The sequence below is a fragment of the Elephas maximus genome, chromosome 12 (assembly GCF_024166365.1).
Source record: "Elephas maximus indicus isolate mEleMax1 chromosome 12, mEleMax1 primary haplotype, whole genome shotgun sequence".
NCBI classification, from domain to species: domain Eukaryota; kingdom Metazoa; phylum Chordata; class Mammalia; order Proboscidea; family Elephantidae; genus Elephas; species Elephas maximus.
This window is the reverse complement of record NC_064830.1, coordinates 75,957,926-75,980,608: the sequence shown is the minus strand read 5'-3', so window position 1 is coordinate 75,980,608 and position 22,683 is coordinate 75,957,926. Positions and strand designations below refer to the sequence as shown.

At 41.2% G+C, this 22,683-nt stretch overlaps 1 protein-coding gene across 3 annotated transcripts in view; it reads left to right on the top strand.

The window, feature by feature from the left end:
• The first annotated feature begins 14,694 nt into the window (after positions 1–14,694).
• PDXDC1 (pyridoxal dependent decarboxylase domain containing 1) overlaps positions 14,695–22,683 on the top strand; it is a 62,832-nt gene continuing 54,843 nt past the window's right edge. For 2 of the 3 annotated variants that reach the window (XM_049902790.1, XM_049902789.1), the window contains exon 1: positions 14,695–14,876. In XM_049902790.1, the coding sequence (XP_049758747.1) occupies positions 14,847–14,876 (30 nt within the window). In that variant the 5' untranslated portion in view covers positions 14,695–14,846. The remainder of the gene's footprint in view (positions 14,877–22,683) is intronic. The other variant, XM_049902791.1, reaches the window with a different exon arrangement.

Here is a 22,683-nt window from a genome sequence, read left to right as displayed (position 1 = left end):
ATTTGATTTCTGTGCGTTCCATCTGGCAAGGTCCATGTGTATAGTCACCATTTATGTTGGTGAAAGAAGGTATTTGCAACGAAGTCGTTGGTCTTGCAAAATTCTATCATTCGATCTCTGGCATTGTTTCCTTCACCAAGGCCATATTTTCCAACTACTGATCCTTCTTCTTTGTTTCCAACTTTCGCATTCCAATTGCCAGTAATTATCAATGCATCTTGATTGCACGTTCAATCAATTTCAGACTGCAGCAGCTGATAAAAATCTTCAATTTCTTCATCTTTGGCCCTGGCGGTTGGTGTGTAAATTTGAATAATGGTCGTATTAACTGGTCTTCCTTGTAGGCGTGTGGGTATTATCCTATCACTGGCAGCGTTGTACTTCAGAATAGATCTTGAAACACCCTTTTTGACGATGAATGCAACACCATTCCTCTTCAAGTTGTCATTCCCAGCATAGTAGGCTATATGATTGGCCGATTCAAAATGGCCAATACCCGTCCATTTCAGCTCACTAATGCCTAGGATATCAATGTTTATAGAATCCATTTCATTTTTGATGACTTCCAATTTTCCTAGATTCATACTTCGTACATTCCAGGCTTCAATTATTAATGGATGTTTGCAGCTTTTTCTTCTTATTTTGAGTCCTGCTACATCAGCAAATGAAGGTTCCGAAAGCTTTACTCCATTCACGTCATTAAGGTCGACTCTACTTTGAGGAGGCAGGTCTTCCCTAGTCATTTTTAGAGTTTTTTTTCCAAACTGGGGGGCTCATCTTCCAGTACTATATCAGACAATGTTCTGCTGCTATTCATAAGGTTCTCACTGGCTAATGCTTTTCAGATGTAGACTGCCGGGTCCTTCTTCCTAGACTGTCTTAGTCTAGAAGCTCAGCTGAAACCTGTCCTCCATGGGTGACCCAGTTGGTATCTGAATACTGGTGGCATTGCATGTTGGTTTTGTATAGATGCCCTTTTCTATGTTGAGGAATTTCCATTCTATACCTATTTTATTGAGAGTTTTTATCAGGAATAGGTGTTGAACTTAGTTGAATGCCTTTTCTGCATAGATCGAGATGATCATGTGATTCTTTTGTTTTATTCATGTGGTGGATTACGTTGATTGATTTTCTGACGTGGAAATATCCTTGCATACTTGGTATGAATTCCACTTGGTTGTGATGTATTATATTTTATATGATGCTGAATTCTATTGGCTAGAATTTTGGTGAGAATTTTCACATCTATATTCATGAGAGGTTTGGGCCTGTAAATTTCTTTTTTGTGTGTTGTCTTTGGCTGGCTTCGGTATCAGGGTTATGCTAGCTTCATAGAATGAATTCAGAACTATCCCTTCCTTTTCTATGTTCTGAAATAGTTTGAGTAGTACTGGTGCAAGCTCTTCTCTGAATGTTTGGTAGAATTCTCCAGTGAAGCCATCGAGGCCAGGGTTTTTTTTGGTGGGAGTTTTGTTTTATTATCTTTTCAATCTCTCCTTTTGTTATGGGTCTGTTCAGATTTTTTATCTCAGTTTGTGTTAGTTTAAGTAGGTAGTGTGTTTCTAGAAATGTGTCCATTTCCTATAGGTTTTCAAATTTGTCCGAGTATAGTTTTTCATAGTACTCCGTTATGATCCTTTTTATTTTAGTTGGGTCTGTTGTAATGACCCCCATTTCATTTATTATTTGGGTTATTTGCATCCACTCTTGTTTTCTTTTGTCAATTTGGCCAGTGGTTTGTTGGTTTTGTTGATCCTTTCAAAGAACCAACTTTTGGTTTTGTTAATTCTTTCTATTGGTTTTCTGTTCTCTGTTCATTTATTTCTGCTCTGACCTTAATTATTTCCTTTCTTCTGGTGGCTGTGGGCTTCTTTTGCTGTTCTCTATTTGTTTGAGTTGTATTGCTAATATTTTTATTTTGTGCCCTTCTTTTTTTTTTTATCTGTTGCTATGAATTGATCTCTAAGGACTGCCTTTGTTGTGTGCGAAAGGTTTTGGTATGATGTGTTTTCATTCTCGTTTGATTCTAGGAATTTTTTTATTCCAACTTTGATTTCTTCTCTTACCCAGTGGTTTTTAAGCAAGGTGATATTCAATTTCCATGTATTTGATTTTTTCCTTGCTCTTCCTATTATTAATTTCTACTTTTATGGTATTGTGATCAAAGAAGATGCTTTGTACTATCTCATTGTTTTGGGTTTTGTTGAGGCCTGCTTTGTAACCTAAGATGTTGATCTATTCTAGAGAACGTTCCATGTGCATTGAAAACGAATGTGTACTTTGCTGTTTTTGAGTGGAGAGTTCTATATATGTCTGTGAGGTCAAGTTAGTTGATTGTGTCCTTTAGATTTTCTTGATCTTTCTTGAATTTCTTTCTAGATGTTCTGTCCTATACCAAGAGTGGTGTGTTGAAGTCTCCTAGTATTATTGTGGAACTGTCAATTTCTCTTTTCAGTGCTGTTAAGAATTCGTTTTATGTATTTTAGAGCCCTGTCATTGGTTGTGTAGATATTTATTATGCTTATGTCCTCATGGTATAATGTCCTTCCCTACCCTTTACGGTGGATTTTGTTTTAAAGTTTATTTTATCTTAGATTAGTACTGCCACTCGTGCTCTGTTTTGGTTGCTGTTTGCTTGATTTTTTTTTAATCCTTTGATTTTTAATAAATTTATATCTTTGTGTCTAAGGTGTGTCTCTTGTAAACAGCATATTTATTGGTCCTGTCACTCTCTGTCTTTTTATGGGTGCATTTAAGCCATTTATGTTCAGTGTGATTACTGATTTAAAAACAAAAGAAAAAACCTTTGCTGCCAAGTCAATTCCAACTCATAGCATTCCTACTGGATGGAGTAGAACTGCCCCCTGGGGTTTCCAAGGAGTGGCTGGAGGATTCGATCTGCCGACCATTTGGTTAGCAGCCTGAGCTCTTAACCACTATGCCACAAGGGCTATCATTTTTCTGGTACTTTTTTTGTGGTGCTCATGTTTTCTTTGTTCCTCTTACTCTTCTGTGTTGAATTCCTTTTGTTTGTGGATTTTTTTTTCTTTCATTTTTATAGATTTTGTGTGTACTAAGACTTTATGTTTTTCTTCTTTATTTTGATGAGTAGATTTGTTAACTTTCTTTGTGGTTACCTTGAAATGTACCCTTATCTTCCTAAGTTTAAACCAGTCTTTTATTATTTGATATTGCCTTGACTGCCTCTCCACATGAAAGCTCTATACCTACACTATTTATTCCCTGTTATTGTTCTAATGTTGTTATCATTTACAGATTGACCTCTCTCCTTCCTTGTTTTAAATTTGTTTTATCCTTGAGAATTCATTATCTAGGTTGGTATCTGGCTAATGCTGTCTTATGTCTTAGATCCAGGTTGTCATCTGATGTGATTTGTAAATGGACTGCCTTTAATAATTCTTGTAAGTTTGGTTTGGTTTTTACATACTCCCTTAATTTCTGTTTATCTGAAAATGTCCTAATTTTGCCATCATATTTAGGCAGAGTTTTGCAGAATACATTATACTTGGTTGGCAGTTTTTTTTTTAAGATTTTATATATGTCATCCCATTGCCTTCTTGCCTACATGGTTTCTGCTGAGTAATCAGAACTTAGTCTTATTGCTTCCCCTTTTCATGCGACTTTTCATTTTTCGTGAGCTGTTCTCAGGATTCTTTGTCTTTGGTTTTAGTGAGTGTGATGATGGTATGTCTTAATGATTTTATTTTGGGGTCTATCCTATATGGGGTTCATTGAGCTTCTTGGATAGTTGGCTTTTCATCTTTCATGATATTAGGGAAATTTTCTGTCAGCAAATCTCCAATTATCCTGTCTGTGTTTTTCCTTTTCTTCACCTGTTCTGGAGCTCCAATCACATGCAGATTTTTGCTTTTGATTGTATCCCACATCGTTCTCAGGGTTTCATTTTTCTTCATTCTCTTCTCTGAATTTTCCTCAAACAAAATGGTATCCAAGGATTTGTCTTCAATTTTGCTAATCCTGTCTTGCATTGTTTCAAAGTTGCTCCTAAAACCTTCTATTGCAGTGTCCACTTCTGAAATCTTGTTGTTTATCTTTTGGGTTTCTAATTGCTGTTTTTGTATGATTTCTAGTTGTTTACTTTTCATTTTGTTCCTGTATTATTTTCCTGAATTCTTCCATTACTTTACCTGCATTTTCCCTGATTTTGTCTGTGTTTTCCATGATTTTGTCTATTTTTTCTTATTTTTGCCTGCAATTTCCTTCATCTGTTGGAGAGCCCTGAATATTTGAGTTTTGAATTCCCTATCAGGTAGTTCCAGTGCCTTTTCTTCTACCAGGAGGTCACCTGGTGTTTTATTTTGATAGCTTTCTGGACCCATCCTCTCCAGTTTTTTAATGTGTTTTGATAGTGTCTGCTGTCTCCTGGACATTCCGGAGTTATTTTCTTCATTTTTTGATTGTAGATTTGATTGTTTCATCCTGCTTTTTTGTTTTATTTGGTTACGACTGGGCAGGCAGGCTGGGTGTGTTTTGTTGCTTGCTCAACTGTGGGCATGGTACTTCTCCCACCTAGTCCAGGTGGGCAGGGCCAGGCATTCAGCTATGGTGCAGCAGGGTGGGTCCAGTGGCAGTGGAGGAGCAGGGATGGGTTATTTGTGGCACAAACTTGGGCCAGTGGGGTGGGGTTGGGGCAGTGCAGTGTGGGATCCGGGGGAATGCATTGGTGCTGCTCAGGGGTACGGCACTCGGCTCACTGTGCAAACAGGCAAGAAGGAAAGGAGAGGATATGATATGCAGAGCTAAGTGGGTGGGTGAAAGGAGAGAGAGAAACAAAAGCTGAAAGAATGAAGGAAAAAAGACAAAAAAGTAAATAAAATGGCGATGCGTTAGGATTTGTTGAGTGGGGGCGGGGCAGACCCAAGGAGGCCATGTGCCGGTAGCTCTCTAGCCAAGCAGTGTGGCTTTGCCTGTCAAGAAGGAGCATGGGCAGTGAACAGGTCTAGGTGGGAGGGAGAAAGGAAAGGAAAGCGGGGAAAGAGAGAGAAGAAACCAACCAACCAACAAAATAATGATTAAAAAAAATAAAAGCAACAACAAAAATATGTGGTGGGGGGGGAACCACCCATTGGGGGTGGGTAGAATTGGGATGGTGGTGAGCTTTCTTGCCAGATGGCATGGCATGGCCCGTTAGGAAGGGGCAGAGGCAGCACAGGGCGTAGGTGGGAGGGTGATGGAAAAAGAAGGGAAACGATAAAGAAAAATTAAAAAAATATGGCCCTGAGGGAGCCAGCCTATGGAGACGGTGCAGACCCAGGGAGGTCGTGTGCCAGAGGCTCTCTAGCCGAGTGGTACATCACAGCAGGCCACGAAGAGAGGTCAGCATACGGGGCTAGGTGGGTGTTGGAAAGGAAAGGAAGGGAGAGAGTGAGACGCAACAACAGAAAAAAGAAAAAAACAAAAATAAACAAATAAAATGGCTCTGAGCGAGCCGGTCATTAAGGGCAACAGAGACCGGGAAGGCCATGTGCAGTAACACTCCAGCTGAATGGTGCAGCATGGCCCCTCAAGAAGGGGCAGGGAGCAGTGCACAGGGCTGGGTGGGCAGGAGAAAGGAAAGAAGATAGAAGAAACAGGAAAAAAAAAAAAAAAAAGAACAAAGCAAACAAACCAAAAATCATAGCTTGTCAAGGAGGGGAGGGGATGCCACATGGGACTGGCTGGGTAGGAGAAAGGAAAGGGAGAGAGAGAAAGAAGCAACAAAAAAGCCAAAAAAACAATAAAACAAAAAAAATGGTGCTGAAGGGGCTGGGCAGTGGGGGCATGGTGGACCTGGGTGGCAGTGCGCTGGTATCTCTCCGGCCGAGCAACCATGGCCCATTGGAAAGTGGCAGAGGCTGTGCTGAGGGAAGAAGAGCGGGGGGTGGGAAAGCGTGTATCCCTGGTTACCAGGTGCACTGTCTCCTGATGGAAGCTTCGTGAAGTTGCCTTCTTGTACTCCCTGTCTGCATTCCCTTGGTGGCTGTAGTCCAAGATGGTGAATCTGTGCCACGTTAGCTATTAGGGGACCTCCAATGCATAGGTCTCCATAGCTCTACTTGTTCTCTGTTCTCTGTGAGTTTTTTGTTCCATTGGGTGCTTGACCGAGTTCTTCATTCCTTCATTTGATGCTTAGCATTTCATTTGATGTTTGGATCTGTTTTACAGATCTTTGCTGCAGAGGGATGGTGCGGAGCTTCTGTCTTTAGCACCATGTTGGCTCTGCCTTTAGGACTGAGTTCTCAATGAAGGTTCCAGGGGAGAATTCACTGCCTTACCTCTTCCAGTGTCTAGATGACTCATAGACCCATCCTCCATCTTCAAAGCCAGCAGCTTAGCATTTTCTGATCTCCCTCTGTTTCTGTTGTTACATAGTTTTTCTTACTCTTACCCTTCTGCCTTCCTCCTCTATGGACCCTTTTGATAACATTAGGCCCACCTAGATAATCCAGGATAATCTCCCTCTCTCAAGATCCTTAATTTAAAAATTAAATCCTTTTGCCATGTAAGGTAATATAGTCACAGATTCCAGGGATTGGGATACGAACATCTTTGCTGGGGTTGGCGGGGGGGCACTATTCAGTCTACTACACCGCTCTTTATCTTCTTTCTCTGCACTCCGGTGGGCCAGCCTAACAGCAGTTGGTCATGTTAGCTGAAATCAAACTACTCATTTCTCAGCATAGACAGATTAGGATGATCTGTTTATCAGCCATTTGCTTATTCGTTCGTTCAACTGATAAGTATTTATTAAGCACCAATATGTGCCAGACATTGAGCTGTGTGCTGTGGAAATTTGTAAAATTTGTATTTGAAATCCCCTTTAAAAAAAAATACAATTCCTGCTTAAATTAGAGAAAATTATTGAGGCTCTGTGAAAAAACAAACATACATTTCCCTAATAATATCTACACAATTCCCTTAACTGAATTTGTTAGAGAGAAAGAGAGAGAGCAACACTGGGCTCCTCAAAGGGGAAACTGGAAGCAGGAAAGTAGGGTGAAGGAGGGAATGGGATCTCCAGGTAATATACAGGATGCCCAGCTCACTTTGAATTTCAAAGAAACAGTGAATACCTTTTTAGTATAAGTATGTTCTATGTAATATTTGCAACGTACTTATATCAAAAAGCTATTCGTTGCTCATCTGAAATTCAAAGTGAACTAGACATCCTGTATCTGGTGTACTTATTTATGTATTTTGCTAAATCTGGCAACCCTAAGAGGAATGAAACTAATATTCAATAAGAATTTATCATATGTGTCAGTTCTCTACTTCTTGTTGTTATGGGCCAGCGAGTCGATTCTGACTCATAGCAGCCCTACAGGACAGAGTGGAACTGCCCCACAGGGCTTCCAATGCTGAAATCTTTACAGAAGATTCCCTAAGCTATAATCTTTATGGGAGCAGATCCCAGGTCTTTCTTAAGCAGAGCCACTAGTGGGTTCGATCTGCCGACCCTTCAGTTAGTAGCCAAGCACTTAACCTTTGCTACCAGGGCTTCCTAGGTCTCTACTAAAAAAAAACACTCTAATACATTGACTCCTTTACTTCTCACAGACCCAGTAAGGCCAGGGCTCCTTATCAATCTGTAAATGTATTGTTGTTGCTGTTAGGTACCATCGAGTCAGTTCTGACTCACAGCGACCGTAAATAAAACAGAACAAAACATTGCTTGGTCCTGCACCATCTTCATAATCATTGCTATGCTTAAGCCCATTTTTGCAGCCACTGTGTCAATCTATTTTGTTGAGGGTTTTCCTTTTTTTTTCACGGACACTTTACTTTACCAAACATGATGTCCTTCTCCAGGGATTGGTCCCTCCTGATAACATGTCCAAAGTACGTGAGATGAAGTTTCGTCATCCTTGCTTCTAAGGAACTTTCTGGGTGTACAGATTTGTTTGTTCTTTGTTTGTTTGTTCTTCTGTCACCTCCAAAATACATACTCATTTCTGTCAAGTCGATTCCGACTCATAGCAACCCCATAGGACAGAGTAGAACTGCCCCATAGGGTTGCCAATGCTATCAAACTTTATGAAAGCAGACTGCCACATCTTTCTCCTACAGAGTGGCTTGTGGGTTCAAACTGTCGACTTTTCGGTTAGTGGCTGAGCACTTAGCCACTGTGCCACCAGGGCTCCTTCCACAATCCATGGTGGTCCTTCATCAAGCAGTTCAACATACTTACTTAGTGGAAGCTGAGGGAATGCGAAAAGAATGCTTCGAAGGTTTAGATGATTCTGCAAGCATTGCTGATACTTGTCTCTTCTTCGACTCGACGGCACTGGGTTTGGGGCTGGGTATCTCTTCTTACAAGCAGTACAAAATTCAATAGTTAAAGACCATAAATACCACAGCAAATGCTAAAGAACCCACATGGCTTTCAAACAAGAGTTGCTTTAAGATAAAGGAATTCATTACCCTGATGCCTCATGATCCCTGGAAGCACGATTCAGAGTCCTCTGGCAATAAGGAGGCAACACAGACATGCAGCATTGATGCCCCTGAACAGTGGGGGATGCCTGTAGAACTGAAATGCTGCATTCCAACGTAAAAGGGGGAGTTGTGTTAGGAAATCTTTCAGCAGGGAATAAGCACTGGTGTGGGAACCTAGCTTCAATTTACAACTAAGGATCACATTAAAAGTACATTAAGATGATTACAATGAGACTTATTGTAATTGTTTTTATTTCATCTTATCTAAACGGATCGTGGCTTAATAAAGGACCACCAAGTGGGCAGCGGTGTCCAAAATCTTCTAACTTCTTTTGCGCATCCTGAAATTCCCACTAACAAAAGACTGCTATGCCTAAAAGACTTCAAGACCCACAGACCTGTTTTCCAATGAGCAGATGAAACAATCATCTAAGACCCCCCTCCACAAAGGTAGCATTTAAGTTCTTTGTTCTCCTTTAAAGGAGCCCTGGTGATGTAGTGGTTAAAGTGCTAGGCCACTAACCGAAAGTTCAGCAGTCTGAACCCACCGGTAACTCCCAGGAAGAAAGATGCGGCAGTCAGCTTCCATAAAGATTTACAGCCTTGGAAGCCCTTTGGGGGAGTTCTACTCTGTCCTATAGGGTCTCTATAAGTTGGAATTGACTCTACTGCAGTGGGTGTGGTTTACGGGTTTGGTGCCCCTTCAACACGCACCTCTGAGACACCAGTTGTCCTTGTACGTACTGGCACAGAGCAGTAAACCAAAGCAAGAACTGTCTTCCTCCTTATCAATGAAAATGAGGTTAGAGGGAGTCTAGCAAGGAAACGTTATCTAATTCTCCCTCCTTCACGATTTCCTTACCCACCCACCCCCTCATTCCAGACCTAAATCCTTCATTCTTAATGGCGGCACCAGAATTTCTCCACCAGCAGTCCAGTTGAAAAGGGGCGCGTTGCTTTGAAGCAGGGTTTGCCCAGTAAGCACAGGATTTTGCTTAGAATGTGGCTACAGAGCTATAAAAATAGCTATACTTTATGCACAATATTTTCTTTTTTCTATATAATTTTCTTTTGAAGAAAAATCATTTTTGTTTGAATGCTTTTGGGTTAAACAAACAAACAAAAAAAAACAAACCCATTGCCATTGAGTCAATTCCAACTCAGAGAGACCCTATAATGCAGAGTAGAATGGTTTTGGGTTGATGGGTTTGAAATTCTGAAGTTGGGAGTAGGAGGCTAAAGCCCCTTGGAGTCACCCCTGCTCACTCCCTATCTGAACATGCATGTAGAGGAAAAGAGAGGGTGCTCTAGCTGGGGGAAGAAGGCAAGAAACAAGTTAGCAGGAAGGGATTCTAAGCCTGGCTCCCATCCAAGCCTTAATTTATCCTGTTATCAGAAATGTTACTAAGCCATTGTCATAAAATCAACTCATTTTGCCTCTGATGTGGAAAAACCATGCCTCAGAATTGTCTCTATGACCTAGGCAACGCTTACCCTCGACACTGACACAAATTTATGTGAAAGGTACTTAGATCAATATGATCATTTTCAGACCATTTTAATGTTGGCCGGAGCTGAAACAAAGTACTGAGTCTAAAACTTTATCTCTCTTCAATCTTACTTGAAAGTTTGGAGTACTTCCTCATCCTTTTCCCCTACCTCAAATATGAAAATGTGGCAACAGATTTCTTAAGAAGGCTGGTGGACATTATAGATCCTACCTGCAACTTGGTATTTTGAAACTGTGCCATTTGGAAGAAATATTTGCAGTAGAGTGTTTCTCTCTGTTTTAACTGGCTTTCTTTTAAGTAACTGTTTTATAAAACTATAATTGGTGTGGGATAATAAAGCAGTCAACTGAATTTATTTCAATTAATATTGCATTGTTAAGCTTTGTGAAAAGAAATATCTTTGTAAATTCTCTTAAATTATATAAAAAAAAATATAAAGAGGGTCTAAAATAAAAAACCTGAAATTATGAAAAACCCAACATTAAAGATAACTTTTAAGATGTTTTGGAGCACTGGTGGCACAGTGGTTAAGCCCTCAGGCTGCTAACCAAAAGATTACCAGTGCAAATCCACCAGCTGCTGGATTTGATGGCAATGGGTTTACGGGTTGAAGATGTTTATTTAATGCATATCCAAACATGCAAATCAATGAAGAATTTCTAAACAAAATGTGAATTAATCACAGAGACAGCATTTTCCCCCACCCCAAATATGCTTTTTTTTTTTTTTGAACCTTTGAAACTTCAGCTACAATAAAAAACATATGACTACTAATTTGTGGAAGGAAACTCTGGTGGCGTAGTGGTTAAGTGCTATGGCTGCTAACCAAGTGGTCGACACTTCAGATCCGCCAGGTGCTCCTTGTAAACTCTATGTGGCAGTTCTACTCTGTCCTGTAGGGTCGCTATGAGTCAGAATCGACTTGATGGCAGTGGGTTTTGGGTTTAATTTGTGGAAAAAATAACTAATTAGTGGAATAAGTTTAGAGAGGATTTTAGTCTGATCCTACCAGTCTGAACCAATGAGGAGAGAGAAATAACACTGCAATTTGAACAACGACCAAAAAAAAAAAAAAAACCAAATTGGTGCCATCCAGTGGATTCTGACTCATAGTTACCCTATAGGACAGAGCAGAACTGCCCCATAGAGTTTCCAGGGAGTGCCTGGTAGATTCAAACTGCCAATCTTTTGGTTAGCAGCTGTAGCACTTAACCACTATGCCATCAGCATTTCTATAATTTGAACAGGGAAAGTTTAATTTAGAGAATTATTAATTTAACAGGGGGTTGGAGTAATAAAAGTTTGGCTAGTAAGAAGAGAACTCAAAATTACAGAAACAGTAGACATAAGGAACAGCCACAACCCCTTAGAACTGAGACAGAATACCCAAGAAAGAGCCCCCACCCCTAGGCCTGAGATCCCATCCTTCCTGGGAGGCCACAGCCCTTGCTCACTGAATGGCAGAGGAGCACTGTGCCAGCAGAAATTGCAGGAAATCTGCGCTCTAGGCTAAGTTGTTCATGGACATCTCCCTGGAGGTGGTACTCTGCTACAAAGCTACCTGAAGGAGTACTGGGAGAAGCTGCTGGACGAAGTGTGCCATAGAGCTTACCAAATCAAAAACCAAAACTGTTGCCATGGAGTCAATTCTGATTCATAGCCGGCTGAGGGACAGAGTAAAACTGCCTCATAGGGTTTCCAAGGAGCGTCTGCTGTTTCCACTTCCCTCTTGCAATGTCTCTCTAGTGCCCTCTAGTGACAAAACTTAATATGGTGCCAGGTGGCAAAAGAAACATTTAAAGGGCCCAAATCCATTTTCACAAAGCAAGCAAAAACTATGCTGTTGGAAGTGGGAGACAATAAGTCAATAACTGGTACAAGTCCTATTGAATGCTTTTTTTTCCACCTGATTCTAAAACATGTATGAGAAACGAAAAAGTAGAATTAAGAAAAGATAACATTTCTAGAGATAACCACTGTTAGCATTTTTGGTGAATTTTTACAGTCCTTATATTTTTATATATAAATTTATTCATATTTCTATATAAATTTACATATAGTCATTTTTATACATTTTATATAAATATATATATTTCTTTTTTTAAAAAATAAAGGCTCATATTATGCATTCATTATTCCTTACTTGTTCCAACTCAACATTTTTGAGTTGACAACATATCTGTCCATGTCCATATCAATATCAATATTTTAAAGGTCGTGTCTTAATCAACTTTATGGAAGTACCATAATTTAACCAATTGCCTATTATATTGTTGTATATATATATTTTTAATTTTCACCATTATAAACAGTGTTGCTACGGACATTGAGTTAAATCTTTAACGTAATTATGTCTTTACCATATACGGAGAAAGAGAAAAAATAAAGTGTAATAAAATGTTAACACGGGAAATCTGAGTGAAGAGTTCAAGAGAATTCTTCATATTATTTACGCAACTTTCCTCAAAGTATGAAATTATGTCACAGTTACTTGGATATGGCTTTAAAAATGACTAGTTTTTAATGCTACTCATGTTGAAGTGTTTAGGAGTGAAATGTACTGATGGCTGTGACTTTGAAATGCATCAAAACGTAAGATGGGCTGGTGGATGGGTACATTTGTGGTGAAGCAAACATGTTAGTTGCCCTGGAGTCCTGGCATGGATGCCTACTCATGGAGAGCCCATTGTGTCAGAGTAGAACTGTGCTCCACAGGGTTTTCAAGACTATGCTCTTTTGGAACCAGTAACCAGGTCTGTCTGTCGCAGCGCCTCTAGTCGGAAGGGACTCCAAGCACCTAACAACTCCGTGGGTTTGAACCGCCAACTTTACAGGTTAAACCGTTTTTGAGAACCAAAAACCAAAAAAACCAACCCGTTGCTGTCCAGGCGGCTGGGACTCATAGCAACCCTATAGGACAGAGTAGAACTGCCCCATAGGGCTTCCAAGGAGTGCCTAGTGGATTCGAATTGCCCACCTTTTGGTCAGCAGCCGTAGCTCTTAACCACTACATCAACCAGGAGTTCTAAAAACGAATATAACCAAAAACCAAAGCCAAACTCATCGCCATGGAGTTGATTTCCGACCCATAACGACCCTAAAGGATAGAACTGCCTCATAGAGTTTCCAAGGAGCGCCTGGTGGATTCCAACCGCAAACCTTTTGGTTAGCAGCTGTAGCTCTTAATCACTACACCGCCAGGGTTTCAAAAAACATATATAGGGAAATGCTAATTGTAGAATCTAGACAGTGAATACCAGTGTGTTCACTGCATAATCCTTTCAATTTTTCTAAATGCTAGAAAATTTTCATGATATGTTGGAAAAATTACTTGTTTTGCTCAAAACCCAAACCACTGCAGGCGATTTGATTCCGACTCATAGCGACCCTGTAGGACAGAGTAGAACTGCCTCATAGGGTTTCCAAGGGTGTAAGTCTTTATGGAAGCTGACTGCCATGTCTTTCTCCTGCGATGCAGCTGGTAGGTTGGAGCCGCCAACTTTTCGGTTAGCAGCGACCGCTTTAACCACTGCACCACCAGGGCTCCCTCTGTTTTGCACAAGCAGAGGTATATTTAGTTTTTAGTTCCTAGAAGACATAAATCAACATTCCTCTATTTGCACTCTTTGGAAATCAGAACAGTCCCCACAGTACACTCTCAACCAGCACGCAATGTTTCCCTTAGTAGAAAATAATTTTATTAACATAGCCCGGCAATTTACAAAACACAAGTTAGATAGTTCGGAATATTTTGTTACAACACTGAAAACCTGACCCAGCCATTTACACAGATTTGGGAAGAGATGCGTATAAAGGCAATGGTTTTGTGGTTTTAACGTCGTCAGTCTTCTTCTAGCGGTGAAGTGCGTTACTGACCGTAATCTCGGTAGATTCGGATTCGTTTGTTTACCTCCTTAGGATCTGGGAAATATGGTAAGCAAGAGTACGCTCTCTCCCATTCCTTAGAAACGCATTACGATTAGACAGCAGGGCTGGAATCAGTTAGGGACGCAGTATAGTGTAGTGTACAGGCACTGGAGTTAGGGTGCCTGGGTCTAAACTCTACCTAGATCAGCCTGTGAAATGGAGATAAGGATTTCTAGGGGTGCTATAAAATACAATGGAAGAGCAGCTGCCGATATATTGTTATTATTGCCATTATTACCCATCACCTCAGTCATAATCGTGGCTTGACATGGAGGCTGGAACAGTTGTTTCAAAGTGTGTTCCGTCTAGAATTCTGAGGTAGAATCTGGAACAAATAATCTAGTTCTGATACGTGCCTCTTCTGAGCCGCGGTCATTCCGGAGTTCAGCCCGGGAGAGCCCTAAACCCAGATCACCTAGGAAACTGTCAGCCCCGCGCAGGCGCAAGAATGCTCGCTCGCCCCGCCCTTCTCGGTGATGGCCTGTTCCATTCCTCAGGGATGATAACGGTGGGGGTTCTTGGAAGCCTTGGCCAAGAAGAGCAGGTGCCTTGCTAGTATTGCAAAATATTCACTCCGTAATTGAAAATTTGTGATTATTTTACTTCTATATTGACTACTGCTACAGGTCTCTGAAAAGAGCGCGTTTGGAAGGCTAGGCTGTCCATCCTCCCCTCTCACCTGGGACGGTTAGGGCAGGCCGGCGTGAAGGCCTTAGAGGGGCCCGCCCACCCCGACGGGGCCCCGCCCACCCGGCGGGGCCCCGCCTTCCGGCAGCACGCGGGTTGCCCTCTCTGAGGCGCCGTCCGGCGGCTCCTCCTCCTCTCCGCCCCGCCGTCCGCGGGCGCGGGGACGTCAGCGCTGCCAGCGTGGAAACCACGGCCTGGCGCGGGAGGCGGAAGTAGTGCCCGGGAGCGCCGGGCCACCGTCGGGCTGTGCTGGTTGCCCCTGCCATGGACACGTCCCTGGAGAAGGTCTGCACGGTGAGGGGGCTGGCGCTGCGGCCTAGGGCCCCCGTCTCCGGGGAGACTCCTTCCCGGTCGCGAGCTGCCATGGTGACCGGAGAGGGAGTCGGGGGCTAACGGGCCCTGCTGAGGCGGCTTGGCCGGGAGGACGTGTTGCCCGACGCTCGCGGCCGGGGCCTGGTCACATCACCGGGCCCGGCTTCCCTCGGGTCCCCGTGGGCCGGGGAGGGCCGGGCCGGCTTCGGTCGGGAGCCCAGTGCGGGGGCCGCGGGGCCGACCTTGGGCCCTGCCAGGGTTCGGTGAGGGGCAGATCCGAGCTCCGCTCGCCCTTTTGGGTGACAGGAGCTAACAGTTTGCGGGCCCAGAAATGCCTGCAGAGAAGCCCCCGGTTGTTTCCGAACCAACTGTACACCTATAGGTTTTCTGTGGTCTCCAGGTTAGGAAGAAAAATGTTAAAACAGTGGGTTTTCAACTTTAGCGTGCGTAGGAATCACCTGAGACCCTTTGAAACCTTTGTAAAAATGCTGATTTTCCGCCCTCGGGTCAGAACCTCTGGGGGGCGGGACCGGAATCTGCGTGTTTAACAAGTTCTCCACGTGATTGTGTTGCTGTAGCTTCTGTCCACCGGTTAAGAACCCTTCTAGAATCCAGAAAGGGTGGGTGTTCTTCAAATAGTGAATTTAGTTTTGAGGGTCGCTGCTGCCCCACAACTTCCTGGTTCCCCCATTCCAGCGGCGAGGAGAGACCTTCGTGTCAACCCGAACTCCACCGTAGCAGCGCCTGCCTCCAGTTTCCCCTTGGGGAACAGCGTCGTGATGTACCTAGCTGACTGCTCGGGCATGTAAAATGAATTCTGTTTGTCCTGGATTTAGGGTTTATAAATGAGAACCAGTGGTTGGATTTTTTCACGGATTTCTACATTTAATAATTGACGGTCTGCCTCCTTTAAAGTCCTTCGCCCTGTTAAAGCTTGGGAGTCTACTTGTCCAGTTCGATCCAGACCCAGTTTCATACACTTGGAATTCAGGGCAGTGCTGGTGTTCTAAGGCTGCTTCATTTTAATTTTAAACTGGCAAAAATAACATTTTGTCATTTTTCAATGCAGCAGATGCTGTAGATTAGTTCTCTTGTCATTGGAGAGTTGAAGGGAGTAATTGTACACATGGAGCCAGATGTCTTCATGTGCGCACAATGATATATCCTCCTCCTCCTTCTCTTCCTCCTCAGTTGTTTAGCATAGGTTGGGTGGAAAGCAATTAGAAAAGAAAAGGATAATATGATTTTCTTGCGCCATATCAGGGGTGACGTACATGGTTTTGTTTTTTTTTCCCTGGCTAGGAATAAAGTCTGTCCAGGCTTTTGATGAGTACTTGGAGTTTCAGTCTAGATCAGAGGTTCTCAACCAGGGGTGATTTTGTCCCCCAAGGGACATTTGGCAATGTCTGGAGTCATTTTTGATCGTTGTAAGTGGGATGTGGGGTTGTGCTGCTGGCACCTAGTGGGTAGACCCAGAGGTTCCGCTTAGCATCCTACAGTGCACAGGGTGGTCCCCTACAACAGAAAAATATTTGCCTCGAAATGTCAGTAGTGTTAAGACTGAGAAGCCCTGGTCTAGATCATGTTTGTAACACCTGTAATTGAATACGAAATGATGCTACAAGTGTCCTTTCAGTGTAGTTGCCTTTCCAGTTTCATAAGAAAGCGGGATGGGCTTTGTGTCATTCCACTTAGAAACCTAAAGAAGTAGGGTGATCTTTTCTCCAGCAATAGTTCTTTATAGGCAAATCTGCAAAACAGAGTGGGTTGAAATTCTGCTTTAAGCGTTACTTTTCTGGCATTCAATTAGTAGATTATAGTTGTTGCTCCCTAAATGTTAATTGGTGATAAAAGAGCTGAAACTTCAAACCTTCCTTTGAAGAGGTACTGAAACTCTGGGGTGCTTTAAGGCCGGAGCGTTCACAGAAATTGCAGTAATCTTTTAGGAATTCAAAATGTGTGGGCCCCAAGTCTCTGCCTCAGTTCAGAGTGAAAATTCTGAATGTAGGTTTTTCAGAACTAGGACTGTGTCTAATTTTTCTATTAGAGGGCCTTGTAATGAACAATTTCTCTTGGTGCAAGTGGGCAGAAAAGAAAATGCATTGCCATAATATGAATGTTGAGGACTTTGTGTTCTGAAAAGTAATTTGAATCGAAGTAAAACATTGAATTATAATCCATTATTCTTGTTTCCTCGAGAAACTATTCTCGGTTAAATTCTATATTGGTAATACAAATTTGAGAGCTATTTGAGCAGTCCTGAATGATCCTATTTAGACTGATTCTTGCATAATTTATACTGGCTACAGAAACTACATACAGTATTATGTGATACCCAGCCTCTCAGATTTCAAGTAATATCTCTCACTCTAAAATGTAGTGTGCTATTGTCATTTAGTGGAATCACTCAGTACATTTCCTTTGGTCCGAATATAATTCTGTACATTTGCTTTTTCTTCAGGGTAATATGTAGAAGTGTAATGACAGAGTCATTTTCTTGTCTTGACTTGCTTTTTTTCCACCCACATACAATATCGGTTTTCTTATATCAAAACTTAGTGACATCTCAGGAAATCAGATAGGTTAATTGAGGGGGCAAGGAATTCAGACTAGGAGATTAGGAGGCTCAGACCTCAGTACTGTATGTCTGTCCCGTAAGTAAGAGGCCCTGTAGATGTTTGGGTAATTGGATAAATCACTCACATAGTCCCACAGTACTTATGTTATCATTCAAGTAGAAATGCCACAAGAAGTATTTATATTTACTTTGATGCTAAAAATCTTCAGTTATTCAACATACGCATATACTTTTTAGTAAAAACCTGCTGCTTTAAACTTGTGGAACAGCCCCCACCTTTTCCTTTTGCTTGGAAAATCTCTTTTTTTTATGGGTATTATGTTTTGGTGAGGTGTACTGCAGTTTGTTTTGCATTTACTTTTAACTCCATACTTTAGTAAATTTAGAGCCAAGTTTCTCAACCACGTTCCTACTGGCTTTTTGAGACTCAATAGTTTTTTGCTGTGGGGGCTAATAATTCTTCGTCCTGTGTATTTCAGGATGTTTAGCAGCGTCCGTATCTTCTAGATACCAGTAGAACTCCTTCTTCCCCAGTTGTGACAACCAAAAAATGGCTCCAGGCATTGCCAAATTTCCCCTGGGGTAACATCTTGCCTGGTTGTTAAAAATCCTTGACTTAAAAATCTGGAGTTGCCATGTCCAATATGGTAGCCACTAGCCACATTTGGCTATTTAAATTTAAATTTAGAATAATTAAAATTAAAAATTCAGTTCTCCAGTCTCACTAGCCACGTTTCAAGTGGTCAGCAATCATATGTGGCCTGTGACTGCCATATCGGACAATGCAGATATAGAACAATTCTATCACCACAGAAAGTTCTGTTGAATAGCACTGTGGAGCTGAGCCAATTTAATTTATTTGTTGTTAGACATCTAATTCTTGTTTTTTTAAAAGAGACAACTTTGGCCCTGTTTTCAACTTAAATAATTACAACTGAGCTCATTTTTAGGTCTTGTTCTCATCGAGAGCTAAGGCTTTGGTTCCCATTTGGGCCTGATTTTGGAAAATTCTTTATTGCCTTCCTGTTATGCTCAAAGCTGATAAAAAGCAGTAGGTGCAACACTAATGGAATATTCTTAATCATTGCTTACTGATAGGGCCTGCCAGAATTTCTGTTCCTGCTCTTCACTTCAGAAATGTGAGAAAAAGAACCTCTTTTAGCCAGGCTTGGAATGACCCAGTTCCGTGTATGCCTTTGTAGACCCTACTTTTTTATGTAGAATGGGAGGACATCTGTGAGGAGATGATAGGCTGTAATTTTAGTGTTTATTTAAAGCAGATCCCTACATGGTTGTTATGTGAGGGTTTTGCATACAGGTGTGGAGTGGCGATGGTGGTCAATGGTTATTGAATGCAGGATGTCAAGAAAAGCCGATGGGAACTTAGCCATGGTACAGAGTTCCTGATGCTAAAAGTTTATGGCCTCAGTGATTTTTAATTCACTCAAGGTTGCACAGGTAGTCAGTAGCAGAGCTATTGGTGGTCCCTAGTCTTGTGTTTGTTCTACCATATATTGAATTATGAGTTGTAAGTAGGTGTAGCTTAAGCGTAATGCCATCTGTTTTCTTCTAAAGCGGAGGTCTGTTTTGGTTTATGATTTCTATTAGTTGAAAACCAATAGGGTCAAAGCCCAGTGCTGCATGCCAAAGGAGACACAAGGAGAGTAAGACATTATCCCTCAAGATGTTACAATGTAGTAAGGGACATACATTTTTAGACAAATGCTGGCACTGCAAGGACAGTAAAAAGTATCCCAGGAATTAAGAAACAAGTGGGGAGAAATGCAGTGAGTGACTGGGCAAGGTTTTGTGGAAGAGCTTCTCTTTTTAGGATAGAATATTTAGTTCAGAATTCATGCCTTTCCTGGAGTTTTTTAAAATGTCAATGTAATGTAGATTTTTACTTTATAATTACGGTTCACATTATTGCTGGTAGAACACAGATGAAGGGAAGGGAAAGGAAAGGTGTTGTACCTTTTGAAGTTAAATCAGATATAAAAAAGAACCAGTGCCTCCATTCACCTTGAAAATGTCCAAAAATTCCCTTCAGAATCTCTCCAGAAATTGACCTAGCTTAAGTTAAATCTGTTCTCTACAAGCAACATTAATGGGCCGTAAAATTATTTCAAATTTAAATTTTGTTTATTTAATTACCTATATTACTGCAGTACTTTTTGGCTTTGTTGTACATGTTAAGTATTCAGCTACTTTAAGGTTAAACAGTCCTTGAGATTTAGCCTTGGGACCTATCCACCTTTTATTCCTGTGGAAAATGCATTCTGACTTTCAGATATCTGACAGAGAAGTCAACTTTCCTAGCATAACCTTTTTCCTATGTGTAGACAATCAAAAACAGCAGAACAAAGGGTTTGCTTTGAAAGTGCAATTCAGTGATTTTGGACATTTAGCAGCGGTGAGCTTTTCAGCAGCCTCATAAGGCTGAATTACTTACAAGGCTAGAGAATGTATTAGGTGGAACCATATAAAGTTGCTGTTTTTGTGAATTAACAGTTGAATATTGATAGTTTCACATTGTTCAGTCTTAAAGGCCTGAAAATACCCAGGGTCTTTCAGGAATTGATGGTTTCCTCTTCCTTGAATTATTATTCTTGCTTTTAAAATAAGGCAGGCAACATTAATTAATGCATAATTCTAATCCAGATTTGGAAATACTGATATTAATAAGGTTAATGAATAGCCTTATCTTTCTGTCCCAACCCCCCACTAACAAGTCCTAGGAAACATTCCTGATAATAAGCTTATCTCAGTGAAGGATTGGTGTTTCCATTGACCATAGCATGCTTCCCTTTAAGCATTTTTGTTGTTGTTGTTGTTCCATAGTAGGTGGATTCCAGGTAAGCTAGTAAACCTTTTTAGAAATTGAGCTTGCCTGTGGTGTGATATTTCTCCATCTGTGTTGTTATTTGGAAGCATTTACTCATGATATAATATCTAAGTGAATTGATTCCTCAGCGGTAACGTTCTCTAGGAATACCTTTTTTGAAACTTAAGGCAAGTGATTTTGGATGCTCTTTTTTCCCCTCTCAGCATTCTTCTATCTGTGACTGAGATCTGATCTGGTGTTAATAACTTTGCCGCTTCTTTGTGTCTCCCAAATTTTTACCACTCTGTTGGGTATTTTCACCTTTCTCGTTCCCATTTTTTCTTTTCTGCTTCTCTTCATGAGGAATTTGTAAGGTTAAACACTAATAGTTATACCTTACACATTACTTGCATATCCTTTTTCACCTAGGAGTATTATGATGTTTGTTGTTGTTGTTGTTAGGTGCTATTGTGTTGACTCCAACTCACAAAGACCCTATGTACGACAGGACCAAACCTGCCCAGTCCTGCGGCATCCTGACTATTGTTGCTATTATTGTTGCAGCCGCTGTGTCAGTCCATCTCGTTGAGGGTCTTCCTCTTTTTTGCTGACCGTCTACTTTACCAAGTATCATGTCCTTCTCTAGGGACTGGTCCCTCCTGATGACATGTCCAAAATACAAGAGACGAAGTCTTGACATCCTCCCTTCTAAGGAGCTGTACTTTTTCCAAGACAGATTTGATCATTCTTCTGGCAGTCCATAGTATATTCAGTATTCTTCACCAATGCCGTAATTCAAAGGCATCACTTCTTCGGTTTCACATGCTTATGAGGCGATTGAAAATACCATGGCTTGGGTCAGGTGCACCTTAGTCCTCAAAGTGACATCTTTCCTTTTTAACACTTTAAAAAGGTCTGTCGCAGCATATTTGCCCAATGCAGTGCATCTTTTGATTTCTTGACTGCTGCTTCCATGGGTGTTGATTGTGGATCCAAGTAAAATGGAACCCTTGACAACTTCAGTCTTTTCTCCATTTATCATGATGTTGCTCACTGGTCCAGTTATGAGGATTTTTGCTTTCCTTATGTTGAGGTGTAATCCATACGGAAGGCCATAGTCTTAGATCTTCATCAGGAACTGCTTCTGGTCCTCTTCACTTTCAGCAAGCAAGGTTGTGTCATCTGCACATCACAGGTTGTTAATGAGTCTTATCTTGATGCTGTGTTGTTCTTCATACAGTCCCGCTTCTTGGATTATTTGTTCAATGTACAGACTCAATAAATATGGCGAAATAATATACCCCTGACATGCACCTTTCCTGACTTTAAATCACACAGTGTCCTCTTATGTTGCTTTATGAGCCAACAATTACAGTATGTCTTCATGTTCTCTCAGACACACTCAAGCATAGAGTCCCTGATAGTTAAAGATAAGATTTTTAAAAAGTATCCAATTCTTAGAAAATGGGAAGATAAAAGTAACTGGTTCTGAAATAGTCTTCCCTTGAAATCTGGCAAAAAAAAGAGATTACGAATATAGAAATTGAGGCTTCAGCAAGGTAACTCAGTTTTGCATGGCACTATATCAACTTGGAGAATCCTTATCCTTTTCTGTGTTCCCATAAGGACCACATGTATTCCTGGTGCAGCTGCTTCTGTGTTCTTGTTGTTTCTCAGAGATACGTAGTAGATATGTAGTATTTGGGACATTTGTTTAGTGCTGGACAGCACACACTGTGTTTTCACTTGGGAGGAGGATACATGATTTTGGAGAGGTGATAGTTGCATGGAGAGGTGATGGTGTCATGGTATCACTCTCCAGGATTAACCTTGTTTAGAAAGCTGCAGAAGGCAAGAGTAGTCAGCATGTTAGAAATACAGCAAGTTGAAGCTTTATCTAATTGCTTTAATCAGCTGAAGAAAGGTACTTCTCACCATTTAATGAAATCTTCACAGTAGAACAATGAATTTTTTGTTTTTTTTTTTTACTAAATTGTGTTTTCATTGTTGAGAATATACATAGCAATACATGTCTGTATACCAATTGAACAGTTTCTACATGTACAATTTACTGACATTGATTACATTTTTCGAGTTGTGCAACCATTCTCACCCTCCTTTTCTGAGTTGTTCCTCCCCTTTTAACATAAACTTATTGTCTCCTAAGGTTCCTATCTAATCTTTCTAGTTGCTGTGGTCACTTTGATCCCTTAGAGATAGTTCTTAAAACAGCGTAATGCTCAAGACAGACCTTTTTTACTAGCTAAGCTAAACTATTGTTTGGTTTTAAGATAACTTCAGGGGAAGTTTAAGTTTAAGGTTGAAAGATTATCTCCGGGCAGTAGTTCCAGGGGTTCGCCTACCCTCCATGACTCTAGAAAGTCTGG